Below are 15,490 nucleotides of genomic sequence, written 5' to 3'. Positions count from 1 at the left end.
TTTTGTGACATTATAAGGGAAGCCGAGCTTCCCTTGCAGTCTTAAAGAAATCGCCACTGGTTCACAAGGTGAACTTAATAATAGGTAATAGTAATAGGTTTATGCCCAGGCAGAATTGTAGAGCACCAAATGTGTGGTTCAAGAACCCACATTTGCATGTTCTTTGAACACATCTCACTTTCCCTTAGCTTAACAGTTAACATTTGTATGCCCGGTTGTCTTGAGGTGAAAAACTACTAGACAAGAGATGTCAGTTGCAACTCGTGTTTATTCAGGAAACAAATCATTCTTCCACACCTGTTTTTTTTTTTTGACCTGCCATCTGTGGGTTTTGATACAACAGTAAAAAAAAGTGACATAAAAACAGTAATAAAGGTTGTCAAACAAACATAAATACATCACACCGCTGCTTGTACCTGTCTCAGTCTGACAAACAAAAACAGCCTACTCCCAGTTTTGGATGTGTAACCAAACAAAAGCTTCCCTTCACTATAATCCTTAGCCTTATCAGGACACAGCAGAGAAAAAAAAAGGAAAAAGTAAATAAAGATACAACGCCCCCCCCCTCTCCCAGCAGAGTATTCGGCTGAATTTAATGGTAACAATGGGCTGTTTTGTTAGACGGTATCATCTTTAGGAAATAACTGCGTTAAGTTGAGAACCCAGCTGAAGGAAAAGCTCAGCATCGGATTGCTGGGATGTTATGCTGCGAGAAGCTGGAAAGTTATCTGGCTTTCATCTTCTTTCACTTTTCTGTCTGATCACTTCAGAGTTGCTGGTATAATAGAAGTGAGATCAAATGATGGGAAACTGCGATATTCATTTTACATCGCAACAAGGGATTTTAAAAACTAAAACACATACATTTTCAGAAAATACAAAATAAGACATTTTTAAGCAAAAGTGTTGTATTTTTTTTCATTTAAAAGCAATAATCAATATTGTATGACATGAGAATGGTATTAATCAAAGACCTTAGAGTTGTGGGGTGGATTTAAATGGATCGTGGATCACGTCACCCATGTTCATGTGGCCCATGCAGGTCCATGTCCGACTTCTATCCTCCCCCTCCCCTTAAGATCTGACAAATATATTTTACTTGGTCTGGTAAACCCAAACATGCTGCAACCACATCAATCACAAAGCTACTTTACATCTATCATATGTACATTGCCACCTAGAGCTAGCTAAAGGTACTGCATGAAAATACATGACTAATGAGGGTCTAGTTTAAAGTTTCGCTGACTATGGAGAAAGTAGGTAAATGACAAGGGGGGTCATATTAAAAGCCAAACAGAATTAAAGACCAAAAGCTTCTTTCTGAGAATTATTGAATCCATTTTCCTTTTGAGAAAGAGATAGACTTTTTTTAGAATGTGTATTTTTCCTGATGTAGGAAGTGTGTTTTAGTGTGAATGATTTTCTATTTTTTCTCCGCATAGAGAAGAAATAAGGCTAGAGTAAGACTTTGGTGGTGAATCTTGACAAATTTCCTCCGCAGGTAAATGGAAACAGTTCTCATCCGAGCATAGTAGCATTTGTGACAGGTAAGGCATGAGGATTCAGTGTTTTGCTTTTTTTTTTTTAATCTTTAGTCTAAACGCATTTTCCTGCATCTCCTTCAAAGTTTCCTTCCTCCCACCCTCAATCTTGCAGCCTGGGAGCGTTCCGTCACCTTCCAGCAGTTTAGCTGAGAGATGTGATGTTAGAGCGGCCACCAGGGGGCACTACAATACGGCGTCCTGCAGGCCTGATGGGAACCTCATCAGGAGTGGGGGGTCCTGGACCATAGGAGAAGGGGAAAAAAGATAAACAGGAGGATTCCAATGATTAATTTGGGATTGCAACATAAAATATTTTATAATTTGTGCTAAACACACAGATATCACTTCCCAAACAAGCTTTTTAGGCACATTATTATTTTTTAATAAGTGGCATACTTTCCCGGTGATTACATGAGTTGAAACACTGACAAAATATAATAAAGTTGGCTATAAAATGTGCTCTTTCCAAAGGATGAGTCAGTGTTTCTGCTAAAATGATAGATGCATGTTTAAATAACTGTCTAATCAAGCTCTTCCTCTCATCTCCTTCCAGAAAAAATAAACTCTGCAGGTGGTAACACTGGAAAAATAAAACTTGACAAGAGACGTACTCATCCTGGGAGTATGCACCTATTCACACTAACATAAAATACACAAATGCTACCACAAAGTCTGGGAAACCAGAAGCACCTTTCTCCCCCTCGAGATAAATCCAGTCAAATTTGGAAATACTTTCCAGCAAAGGCTACTCTTTCTCCAATGAGGTCTCACTCATCAGCTCTTCCTGTAAAGACGTGTTGTTCAATGCTGCCAAAGGCCAAACTCCATTGAGTGTTCTTTCCTTTTAGGATGAGCTCATTCATTAAAGCATACACATGGAGTCATTCAATCTGTCATGGAGCGCAGATTTAGTTCTGAGTTGCAGTGCCTCACTGTAAGAGGGTGGAAACAGCGAGCAAGGCCAGTACTTCTTTATGCATAATGTGCAAAAAGTACTGGTGTTTGATAGACTTTTTTTTTCTAAGTCTTACATAATCTTGTGTTGACCCAACATGTGGGCACAATCAGCATGTCACTCTGCAGCCCCGCAGAATGGAACAGATGCCAAACTAAAACACTATTGTGATTTCTCACGCTGGATAGGCCTGGTTAACAGCCTATGTCCAGATGCCTATTTTGAAAGCACTGCATGTTTTAAGGCTTGGGTCAAATCCCATCCAGTATGGCTTCATATAATGGCAGCCATCAGATCAGAAAAAATGTTGCCTCATTGCAGCCTAATTCATCAAAGACACAGTAAGCAGAGGTCAAAAGAAGTTCTTTTAGAACTAATTGGGGGCTATTTCAAATGAACAGCTTGGAGAATTTCTAAATTGGTTAAATTAAGTTGATCAAATACAAAATTATTCATGTGAAGTCCATATAAAATTAACAGAGCTAAGCTAGTAGGTTTACATACAGTATGTCCAAACAAAACTACAGGTAGTTACATTTAATAATTCTAAGTAGGTTGGTTTAAATTGTTTTACATTTTTCGAATCCTGGATTTGTGAATTACTGTTTTGATTTTGATTTTTTTTTTGGCATGAGTGGGCCTGACAAAGTTCGCCTCTTTTGGAACCTTGAGTTGGAGTGATAAATGTAGCTAATATCCTATGGGTGAAGCCAGAGATTATCATTCCAGTAATGGTTCCACCTTAACCTTAAACCTCACACAGAAAAATGGCTTACTTTAACTTAGAGATTTTTTTTTCTGCATTGAGAATTTAAATCAAGCTGAATTCAATAAAAATTTTGCTGCAGAAATTGTAACAAAAACATTGTTTCAATATTTACAAAATGCTTACTATGATAAATATTCCATGACTGCCTTCTGCCCAGACCAAAGTAGAATTAAGGTGCAGTAAAATGCTTCAGTTACTGATGCATATCCATCAAATGACTTAGAGAAAGCCCGATTGGTTAGGAGACTTGACTCACCACAAGCTGCAGGGTTACCTGTTAGAGAAAATCCAGACTGGTGCAGGTTTCTGACAGGCTGTTTGGTGGGAGAGGTGCGTGCCGAGGCAGAGGGAGTACCCCCACGGGACATGGAGAATTCAGACACTGGTCCATCGTACATTCCTCTGGGCACTGCCCTCAGAACCGCCAGCTAAAGGAAAAACAAAAGCATTGAAATGACCAAAGAAGAGGGGACAGAAAAATGTCCTATTTTTGGAACAGAATACTGGTAAATACAGCCAAGCTCTCTTGTGTTGGGTATAAAATGACTGTTGGTACAAATACTGATTTCTTCTTTACATATTATTCACTGAGTTATTCAACAAGCCCCAGATTTGTATGCTTAAAAAACACTACAGTACATCGTGCTTAAACTTTATGCTTTAGCAAACAAGTCTCTGATTGTGTGCGACAGTGTAGTGACTCAGTGGAACCTCTGTCAACACTTACAAGAAGACAGCTGTGAGGCAAAAAAATGTGTTACTAACTGAAAATTGGCCGTTGCCACAACAAACCAAACTCTTTCTGCTGCTCCATTCCCTCACAGGATGTAGCATCAACTGTTGAAAACAGTTTCTAAATAAATATTCTTATTCCTGTTGGATGTTATAAATAAAAAAGTGAAACAGGGGAAAAAAAGGTCGTTTAGAAGAGCAGCATAGTTTTCAGTTTTATATGATGTGACAGGATAATTAGACTTTGAAGGGACTGCAGTTCTCTGGGTTGTTTATTTTCTCTTTAGGGAACTACCAATTTGCTAAATTTAACATATTTTCTTTTATTCAATGACTATGTACATAGAATGTACATAGTCATACAGTAATATACTACTCTGCTGACCTTAACTAATTTTCAGGTCATGTCAGCTCTAATTTTATTCTATCTTTTGGCTAAAATTTGCAGTGTAATTATCACTTAATCCTACTTCAGTCTTAAATCCTCACCAGCTTCTTCTGTGTCAATCATCATGTCTTATCTATTTTAGTCTAAAAATTCACAACAATTCTAATAGCTTAAGGTAACAAAATGTTTTTCTGTCATGAATTTAGTCTATGTATTGCATTTTTTTAAATGTATCAGTTTTGCTTTCATAAGTACCTGATTATACATTCATTCTTTGATGATTTTAACAAATTGTAGGTGCTTCAATATAAAACATAACAATGAGTTTTTTTTTATCTGAAATCCTTCAAACCACTCAGATGAAAATTGGGATTTTGTTGTTTATAACATGTTCTTGAAGCATTTTGATTCCTTTCTCGATAGGTCTTGCCTTTTTCCAGGCCACAGTTGTAAATAAGAATGTTTTTTTGTTGTTTTTTTCATCCGTCCTGCCAGGATGAATAAAAGTTAAAGAAAAATTAAAGCTGCAAGCTTTAATTTTCTCAGAGTTTGCCACAAAATGGCCGCCAAGCCGTAGGTCCTGTGGCCATCCCATAATTTCAAAACTTTCTTGGGATATCCCCAACACGTGTGTTTTGGTTTCGTAACTGTATTTTGAAATAGTTTGTTTTCGGCCCATTCGCGATTTTCGGCCCATTAATTTTTTTTACAGGATCGCTGGCCGTCATGTCATCGTCTTCGGGGGGGCTACGTTGACTTTGTGGAAAATTCATTTTCAATTTATCCCAGGTGTGTGCACATTTTGGTGACTTTTCGAGTATGCGCGGGGGTCAAATTTTTGCTGAAAGGCGCCAAAATCTTTCCAACTGCAAAAACAATATGGTCCTTGCAGTCAGTGACTGCTGCTGCAACTGCAATGATGGAGGACAAATGGAGCTTAACATTGTGTATCAGGAACAGAATAAAGAATGCATCTTTGTGACGTAGGAAATACGCTGTGCAGGCCACAAGCTCCTTGCTCTGCTCCTTTTGATGCATTCACTTGCAGACGACTAAATCTATGTGCGTCTTGGCTTTAATTGTCTGACATGGCATCCGGCTCAAAACTGTTCAGCTCAATAGCTCCAATATTGTTTGCCGTTATTGTTGCACTGGTAAAGCTAAATAAATGTAGCTAAACTGCTGTAAGTTAGCGAGAGAGTGCAAAAACAGAGAGCTCTGAGTTATGGGTTATGGTGGTGGCTCTGCCCCAACGTTCCGGACCACAACTCAGAGGTGAATTTCTATATTTCGGCTAAAAACTGCATAATCCTAATTAAAAGACCACTGAGAACGCTTTAACAACAGATCAAAAGATGATGGCGAGTGGGTCTTTAGTTAAAACGCGAGACACTGTTGGCTAACTTTGTCTGCAGGGGTTTATCGGCATTGCTGACACATTTATGCTTACCTGCTTTCTGGCTTTGACCCGCTTATAGGCAAAGTCTGGGAATGGAGAGCAGGGAATGAAGCGGCCCGCTCCAGAGGTGACTTGGAGTTTTCCATCTTCCAGAACAATCTTGCCCTGGCAGATCACTACCAGTGGAGCTCCACGCAGCTCCATGCCCTCGAAAATGTTGTATTCAGCAGCCTATAGCACAGAAGAAAGACTATTTGAGGGATTTGTGGACAAACTGATGAGAGCAGTTTTCTGATTTGCTGTCAGACAACATGGAACTTTTTGTTCCTCCTGCTCTCACACTCTTACTCATTTGTCATCCTATTTCTTACTTGTGTGTTTGGCATGCAAAGACAGCTGCCATCTCCCAGCTGGCCCTTCATAAGGTTGCCTCTACTCCCTTGGCTCTGTCTCATCTCCTTTAACACCCATCACCTTTCAAGTTTTACACCTCTTTATTTAGCCATTTATCTCTTCTTCAGTCTTTTGTGCTACTCCCTCACAGTTTTTCAACTTTCCATTGTCCAGGTTCCCTTGCAACAAGCTTTCTTTTCCTAACATGTTGGTGATCTCTGGTGGCCCCCTCCCCTCATTCCATTGTTGCTTATTTCCTCTGCACACGGTCCTTTTTTCTGCTGCTGTCCAAATCCAGGCCAGAACAGGACATAACTAAGACTCACTGCGTGCCAAACATGATGTCATGAGCTTTAGCCCCTTGTGGATTTCAACGAGTCCAAATATGCTTTTATTTTTGACAGCAGCATTCAGTGTCAGTCCAGATGCGGGTTCACTGATAAACTGGGAGACAGCACAGTAAGCTGGTAAACAGGGTCACTTTTGTTAGCTTTGGCATGTTTAAAGGAGTGGGAGCTGCTTCACTCCAGTCTTTTTACCCACTTCTGTTTTTTTAACTGAAACTAGCAGGAAATTAAAGGGTGAGATCATCATACAAGAGCCTCTGTAGATGTTCTCCACATTTAAAAAAAGAATATTATTAGTCAGTTTAGCTTACACGTCTGAAAATGCAAAAAGAAGAAAGTGATTTACTTTATTAACATCAAATTTTCCACTTTGCTCCCCTCTGGTGTCATTTCAGGATATTTTAGCTTTTAACAAACATTAAACTCTAGCTTCTCCTTTGCAGCCGAGCAGCTTGTGTTGTGCAATTGTCATGTCATTCTAGCAAATACCAGGTGCACTGAACTCCTGTGGTGCAGCATGAGTCTCAAGACACGAGGAGTGAAGACAAAACACATCTGCAGTGGGAAGAACCTTTTGTTTCACATACTTTGAATGCAACTTCAACTTTTAGGATGTAACTCTGGATGCATGAAGTCATAAAAACTACTCAGTTGGAATTATTAGGTCATCAGAAGCTTTCTTTTTTTAAGGTAATGGGTCCCTGACAGTTTACAACTCTCTTCATGGGAAAGAAAATCTCTGTAGAAACTTTATCTGACTTTAAATTGTGAGTAGGTTTGTAGTTTGAAAGAAAACCAGCAAGTGTTTTTGATAAACAGACCTAAGCAAAAGTCATTTATTTTAACTTAATTTGAGAGTTTATCTAAATGTAACCAAATCAAAGCTTGATTGTCAAATATTCTTTGAACAAGATCCTTGACTGGAAAATTTGCATGAAGTGTCTGCAATAAAATGAATCTTGCAGGAAAAATGCTGGAGTTCAGCTGAAAGAGCATTAGGGAAAATGTTTAGATCTGACAGCAGGTTCTATGGATAAACTCCTTTGTTTGAGTCATCCATATGTTTCTAAATCATAGCTAAGCGGTTTGGGATTTTTTTTCCACTGAGCAGAGCAGGTCATAGGATGAGTGCAGTGTGATTTGAATTAGCAGTGAGCATCCAGTGAGACTTTGTTTCCGTTCAGCGGAACTAAGAGTGATCTGGAAGATGCTCAAAAATGTGCACTTACTCCTTCACTGTCTGTTTCTTTTTTGACTAACACTTGAAGGAATTTATGTCACAAAGTCCCACCACACAAGACAGTCATTGTCTTTTTGTCAAACATGCTAAATCCTATTTCATTGTATTAGTTTTTCCAGTGAATATGCTTGGATGTACAGTTCCAGTTGAAATAAAAAAGAGCTAAATGAGAGTCGAGTGTGCAAAAATGCAGGATGTAAGAGATTCTTTAGCCCTCTAAGGAAACAAAAGCTCTGCAGTACATACCGAATTGTGAGTCTTGGCAGTGATTGTACGAACAGAGTCTGTGTCCCAGATGATCAGGTCGGCATCGGAGCCCACAGCAATCCGACCCTTGCGAGGGTACAGATTCAGGATCTTGGCGGCATTGGTGCTGGTGATGGCCACAAACATGTTTTCATCCATTTTACCTGTGGTCTAGAAGCAGAACAAGACTATTTAAAAGATTAGTACTCACAAGTAAAAAGAAAACTCAAAAACATTTCCCTATTAATATTTATTAATGCTTCAGCTAAAATAGTAACAGATGGAGGGATCAGTGGAGAAGAGAGAACAACAAAGTCACCAACGTACATTTGCAGACAGTTTATTCAGGGGACAAAAATTACTGCAAACTATAAAAGAGACGTTCTGCAAAACATCCCAAAATATATATCTCCCAAAATAACACCATCAATGCACCACCATGAGAAACTGTCTGTATTTGACATTCTAGATTTCTCTCTGTTACCAAGACAAGACTTGCTGCAAAGGAGAAATACTGCCAATACAATTCATCCTGTAATTATTCATGTCCCTGAGAGACAGAGTCTGGAAGTTCATTTTTATTCATCCAGAAAGTTGTTTTTTCCCCTGGCAATAGTTTACATTTAAACAAAAAGGAACATCTCCAGATTTTACTGGGGGTATGAACAATTTTCAGCTTGACTGTATATTCATGATTGATTTATTTTCTATTAAGTTATTTTAAGTTTCATTTTTGTGTTAAATTTTAAGTTCATAGTCTAGGTCGACAGTGACAACAAAACAACCTTCCACTTGCCTCTGGTGGAAGGTTGGCGCCAGTGTTCGGCAGCGGTGCCGCCATCAGTGTGTGAATGTGTGTGTGACTAAGTGAATGGGTTTGTGACTGTAAAGCACTTTGGGCCTTCGAGGAAGGTAGAAAGTGTTATACAAGTATTACCATTTACAAATAAAGGCATGTATATCTATCTATTAAAGACCTACTCTGATGTTTTTTGGTGTTTTTAACATGTTCTTGTGGCATTTTTCTAATGATGGAGGACATAGAAACCCAATTTTAAGCTTAAAATTCTTATGAGTATTTCTTTATTCAAATCCTTGTTAATCAGGAGCAGATGAAAACAAGCTGTTTGAAGAAAAACAGTAGCAGTGATGCAGGTGCTACAGTCGGTGGGCCACTGCCTTTCTAATGTATCCACTTGTAGACAAAAAGATCTATGTCCGTCTTTGTTTTCCTCATCCGAGCTGGCATCAGGCTCAAAACGGTTGATAGTGCCGATCTTGCTCGCTATTTTTGTTGCACTGGTAATGTTAGGCTGGGATTGTGAGGGGCTGTAAGCTAGTGAGGGAAACAGAAAGCTCAGTAATGGGGAGGAGAAGGGGGTGGGGGTTGCTCCAGACCAGCAGTCGCACCCAGAATTTAAATTTCTAATGAACCATGTCCTAGAAAACAGATTTTTTTTTATTTTGCCAAAAAACAGCATAATCGTAATTTAAAAGACCAAATGATGATTTGCATGGGACTTTAAGTCATCAGTATAGAAAAGTTTAAAAAACTGAAAAGCGATAACCCGACTACCCCTCACCACTGCTTTGTCCCAGATGAGAGCCATCCTTTCCTCCACACCATTAACACCTTCAGGGATCTGAGTGAAGTCATCTTTGCCAATGGCCTTCTGGGCCACGCTGAAGGTGCAGTGAGCGCTTCCAGTCACGCTCAGGTCTCCGCTGTAGGAAAACGTCAAAGAAAGATGGAGTTAGTGTAACGCTGAAAAGTTTGTGTATGTGAATAAAACTCTGCCAACATGAGGGAATGTGTTTATTTCATTCAGCTGGAGAAGTCAAGCAGAAAAGAACAGAAAGAAGCTGGAGCAAGCAGCCTGCCAAAGTTTGTTCTTCCAGGACAAAACATTATGAATGTTTCCTGAATGACACAATAACTCTATTTCCAGATGAAGAGCGCGAACAGAATTTTTTTGCAAATCAGTAAATCACAATGCATTTCCATGAGTCCTATTAAAAAAAAGAAATAGAATTAAAATTTGTGCAAAAAGTTGAGATATAAATATTTTAATAATATATGTTATGCTAAGTCAAAACAATTCTGATAGAAGTTTTCTTTACTTATGAGGTTATGTCTACAGTTCTGCATGGAAGTATATTTCCCCATAACATAAAGTTTAGCAATAATGCAAGTATCAAACTGAAATCAATTGCATCATCAACTTAAGCTCCCATAGAGGGAGGTGCTGAGCCACACACCTAGCCAGCAGTGTGTTCAGATAGTCAGGAGTGGTGGGGTCAGGGCTGAGAGGAGGGGATGTCACAAAGGCTGCTGCTTTGGCCCAGTTCTTGCTCCAGTAATGCGTTCCATCAGTCCCCAAACTGGCTGTGATTGGCTCCCCAAACACTACGTTTCCTGAGAAACAAACAAAAGCACAAAAAAACACTGAGACATAAAAGGCAGGAATATTGGTAGCACCTTAGTCTCCCCTCACAATCTTCAGGTATGTTTGGTCATAACCAAGCATTGGTTTATTCCAATCATGGGCAGGCGTCAGCTGTACTTGCAGAGCTGACTCACTGACTTGCAGAAAGTGCATAGAAAATGTATCCAAACTATAGTATTTCAAGCATAGAAAGAGTTTTAATGAGTGGGTGAATTAAAACAAGTCTGAGAGGTTCTTCAGTTCTAACAAGGAACCTGAGTGATCCACTGAATCCAGAGTTTTCTGATCTCATTGTGGTCGTTTTTCGATCAGACACCAAGTCTGAAAGAAAGACATTTGTTCATCTGCTGAACCAAAGAGAGAATCTAGGATCGGTCAGTCACAGAATCTGCCTTTTTAACAAATTCTGAGCCAAACCTTGCATTTTTGTGTGCTTTAGAACTGACGATTAAATGTAACAGAGCAGATTTTAGTGGGAAAAGTTGGCATGAGCCAGGAATGTGTCGCTGTCTGTTATGAAGCACATGTAAGGCATTTATATAGCACAGTTTAGGCATTAGTGGGCCGTATGTTCGGCAACTCTTTGGGTAAAATAACCGAGGTTAAGTGAATTCCTGCAGCAGATCAAAAATAAAGGAAAAACATTCCTCTTAGTTGTTTTAAAATACATATTAATACCTCATAGTATATTTTTGAATAGCAGTTGTTCCATATTACAGCTACCTGATTTATGCAATTTCTAAAACATAGTTAGGTCTGCAGCTGTTTTGTGTAAGGATTTGTATTTCCATATGCTGCAGACGTACAAACCAAAGCCTGATCACTCGAGACAGATCTGACAAATCTGAAAACAACAATACCAGCTCCTGAGGTCAGTCTTTGGCTTGGTAAACCTCCCTGCAGAGTTTCTCCAAAGACTTTCAGGCTCTCTTTCTTCTTTCCCAGTGATCCTGTTATCCTTCATTCTTAAAAATCCATAAACACATTTTCTAACCCATAGAGGTTGAACAGATCACATCTGTTATTTTTATGAGAATAACAGCTAAACTTTGGCAAAGGCCAAGTTGAAAATGATGCAAAGATCCTTTTTCTTATCCCTTCAATCAGACACAAAACCTGTTTATCTGTAATCCCAGTCAAAGTTTTTAGGATAATATTCAGCCCTTTATTCTAAGATTAAAGTAAAAACAAGCACAAAGAATGTTGTTTTGAAGGTAAAAATCAATAATAATAATAATTGATACTTTATCGATCCCACAATGGGGAAATTGTTCTCCACATTCTGACCCATCCCCTGGGGGGAGCGGTGAGCAACAGACTAGCCGCGTTCGGGGGGCGACAGCAGGGATCAATCCGCCAACCCATCGGTTGTTGTACGACCTGCTCTACCACCCGTGCTAAACCGCTGCCCAACTATTGCTTTAAATTAATGATTTGTACCATCGGTCCTTGCTTGTTTTGGTCCTATTGTGATTGTAAACAACTAAGTACCTTTTTTCCGTGCTTGTGAGATGATGTCAGCGGCGCTCTTGCTCATGACACGGGTCACATAAAGAGGACAGTTGGTCTGGCTGGCGATGGTGACAGCCCGAAACACAGCCTCGGCCTCCAGCTACAAAAAAGATTTCACACAACGGTTGACTTGAACACGCCACAATAAACGTTTTACATCCATTTAAGCAAAATAACAATCAGGCACATAATATAAATATTGCTACATGGCAAAAAAAAATAAAAATGCTTATGCTGTAACAAATTGGAGATAGTCATTGGCAAATACATTTTAAAATAAATCAAGTAAGAACATGAGCAACAAGTGTATTCATTTTGTTTTTTCCAAAAATTTAAAAACAGTCAGTCAGCAATGATTTTCAACACGTTTACTTTTGATTATTACATTTCAGTTTCTACATTTTTAAAATCAAGATATTTGACCTAAAAAATGACTTTTCACAATATTACTGTCTGGAGATGAAGAAACCGGGTTGCTTTGTAATTTGAAAAAGTTCTCAAAAATGTTGTCATGAGACTTAATGTAGAGCAAAATTACCCCACTGAAAAAAAAAAAGACGAATCTTTTTTCAGATAACGGCAAAAAAAATTAAAGTTTTGCTTTGGTTTTGACTAGGGAAAGCAGGAACGTTTAAACACAGCACCTCTAATGTGTTCAAAACCACATGCATGTAACAAGAGCAATGTGTGGGAAGACCGGTCAAAATACGGTCACAGTCGATAATGAGAAGCAGACTCTTCCTTTTCTAAAAGAACATTTGTATTTTTAACACATTTTCAGTGTGTTTGTGTATGTTATACCTCTTCTGGCCTGCTCAGAACGTGTCCCTCTGGTCCTGTGATACCCATTTGGAGCATTCGGGCTTGCTCCTATCAGACCAAAAACAAAAAGAAGCCAATCCGTTACTCAGCATACAGAGACACTGCATTGTGTGTAACACTAGCATCCCAATCTTCTTTGGTTTATAAGCTGGAGCAGATGGAAAGTGATCGTCACGCTTTGGAACAATGGTCTGTCTCTGCGTCTTTCTTTCGGGGTGATGCACACGAGCAGTAACTTTGCCATCTTGGTCAGGCCACACACAGACATCTGTGGGAACCTCCTAGAAAACCCACACATACGCAGACAAAGCTGCAGTAAATGAAGAGGCAACAATGACTATGTCGGATGGAGATTTTATGAAGCTTCATTTAAACTGACCACTCAAATCACAATTAATACAATCTCTTCTATCACCCTTTCAAAGTCATATTTAGTCCTATGTTTCTACCTTTCACACTCTTGAGAGAGTGGGGAGGCAAAAGTACCTTCAGCCCTAAGCTACATTAATAATAATAATAATGGATTAGATTTATCTGCGCTTTTCAAGTCACTCAAAGCGCTTACATTGTATCCATTATTCATTCACTCCTCATTCATACTTGGTGATGGTAGCTACTGTTGTAGCCACAGCTGCCCTGGGGCAGACTGACAGAGGCGTGGCTGCCAGTTCACGCCTACGGCCCCTCTGACCATCACCGGGACATTCATACACATGCACACACCAGTGGAGCCACACTGGAGGCAAGGAGGGTGAAGTGTCTTGCCCAAGGACACAACGACAATTGGCTGGGGGGAGTGGGGATCGAACCGCCGACCGTTTGATCATTGGACGACCCTCTCAACCGCCACATTCACAATGCCCTCAGTAAGGTGCATTCAAGCGACCACTTCCAATGAAAAGTCTATGTAAAGGTGTGTTACGGGCTTCCACGTTCAAAATTCTCCTAAAGCTACCCAAGTTTCTACGACTGTTTTGGGGCTCTAGTTTCAAAATGCGTGGCAATTAAACACTCGTTGAAAGTTGTCCGAGGTCAAACTTTGACCATTCAAGGACTCGTGTTTGGGGAAAATGGTCCGGTATAAGTGTGTGTTATTGTGTTTGTGTGTTCAAGCTGTAATTTATCATTAGGTTACAATCAGCCGTTTTATTGACAGATTTGTATGTTTTCTGGGTAGAGAAACCTGTCTCTAAACCTCTGGAGATAATGTGGCCTAACAACCTCCATAAAAGTAAAAAAAAAAAGGCATGAAAAGGTTGTTTTTCTATGGTGGGATTTCACTAACAAATTTAAATGAGGATCATGGTGGATGTGCTGGCTGTTGGTACAAAAATAACAGTTTTCTTATGTTAAAGTTTTAAATGTGTCATATCATACAGCCAGTCTTGCTTTAAGGGACATTTTAGAATGAATTAAAGCTTTCCTGCTAATTTTCCAAAGCCACACTAACAGCTTTTCTCACAAACAGGTGGATCTGAGTTCTAAAGTCTAACATAAAAATCTGGTAACAGCAAGTTCACATGTTTCTAGACTTACAGCTGATGGAAATCAGAGCGGGACTAGATAGGGGAAGTACTGTGAATCAGATCCAGCATGCATGCAAGGTGAGGAAAACCAGGCATGGTGTGGAGACTAATAACAGTTGATTTACTTTAATTTGTCTTCACACGGCAGAACCTTGAATAAACTACGCCCACACATTGATGTCCCACAGGAAACTATCTCCCTCTCATCACTGACAGTGTGTTTAGTCTGTGGGTAAAGAAATGCACAGTGATAAGGCTCCTCTAGAAAAACGGACTCAAGTCAAATGATTCAAATTTAACATACACAAATTCATGGAGGGAAAAAGAATGTCATGTCAAACACAGATGATGGGAAGCTTTCAACGCTACCTCTGCAATGATCTCTCCGTTTTCAGCATGGACCTGAACAATGCCCCCCTTCTCTGCCAGGAAGGTGAAAATCTCGTAGAGCTGCAGGAAAAGACCAAAAATGTACTTTTAAAATGCAGCCCAATTGTTTAGGCAAGAACAGAGTGGTACTTTTGGACTAACTCAAAAAGCCACAAAGTAACCCCCAATTTCAATGATGTGTTCTATGACACACTGCAATTAGTCTGTGTGGTCTCAAGAAACGGGGTGATGAGCTCCAGTCGTTGCCATGTTACTGTGCCATACTTTCCCAGCGAGCTGCTCTATTTTAGCCGCCTCATGTGCTCCTCTGGTAACTGAATTAGTGAGAGAACAGCGGGAAACAAAGACCTCATACCAGCTGGACTTTTTTATTTTTCAACCAGGACTCTCATGATGCAGCTTAGTTCAGGGTAATTCCTGAACTAAATCATTTTTCATCACTTTGGACTAAAAACTCTGGTCAAATCATGTGATCACCACTTTTAATAACTTGACTTTCAAAGAGCTTTTTGTTAGATTGTAATCATCTTTTAATTTCTTTTTTATCTTTGTTACCACTGACTGTTGCAAATGCATGGTACTCTTTGAGTGACACATGGACTTTGTGTTTACAGGTTAATAATAAAATTATATTTCTCAAATTCCACAAATAATTTCACAAAATGCTTATTTCTTCTGAATTCCCCCCATCTCTCATTTCTAATTAAAATGAGTAAAATACTCTATACGCTATAAAACACGCTTCCATAATGTGATTATTTACTGACTAGAATGACATTT

The 15,490-nt window shown here is 39.3% G+C and overlaps 1 protein-coding gene across 4 annotated transcripts in view; it reads right to left on the bottom strand.

The window, feature by feature from the left end:
- Window positions 1-250: 250 nt before the first annotated feature.
- dpysl3 (dihydropyrimidinase like 3) overlaps window positions 251-15,490 on the bottom strand; it is a 37,778-nt gene continuing 22,538 nt past the window's right edge. For 2 of the 4 annotated variants that reach the window (XM_020699615.2, XM_078930982.1), the window contains 9 exons: window positions 14,690-14,770; window positions 12,774-12,842; window positions 11,952-12,072; window positions 10,273-10,429; window positions 9,597-9,738; window positions 8,014-8,184; window positions 5,839-6,018; window positions 3,543-3,696; window positions 251-1,781 (listed from right to left, as the gene is read on the bottom strand). In XM_020699615.2, the coding sequence (XP_020555274.1) occupies window positions 1,687-1,781; window positions 3,543-3,696; window positions 5,839-6,018; window positions 8,014-8,184; window positions 9,597-9,738; window positions 10,273-10,429; window positions 11,952-12,072; window positions 12,774-12,842; window positions 14,690-14,770 (1,170 nt within the window). In that variant the 3' untranslated portion in view covers window positions 251-1,686. Of the gene's footprint in view, window positions 1,782-3,524; window positions 3,697-5,838; window positions 6,019-8,013; window positions 8,185-9,596; window positions 9,739-10,272; window positions 10,430-11,951; window positions 12,073-12,773; window positions 12,843-14,689; window positions 14,771-15,490 lie in introns of all 4 variants that reach the window. The other 2 variants (XM_020699614.2, XM_011492375.4) reach the window with 1 other exon arrangement.

This window comes from Oryzias latipes, chromosome 14, assembly GCF_053564925.1.
Source record: "Oryzias latipes strain Hd-rR chromosome 14, Olatipes_Hd-rR_3.1".
Classification (NCBI taxonomy): domain Eukaryota; kingdom Metazoa; phylum Chordata; class Actinopteri; order Beloniformes; family Adrianichthyidae; genus Oryzias; species Oryzias latipes.
The sequence above is the reverse complement of the archived record's forward strand: the minus strand, read 5'-3'. Positions and strand labels throughout refer to the sequence as shown.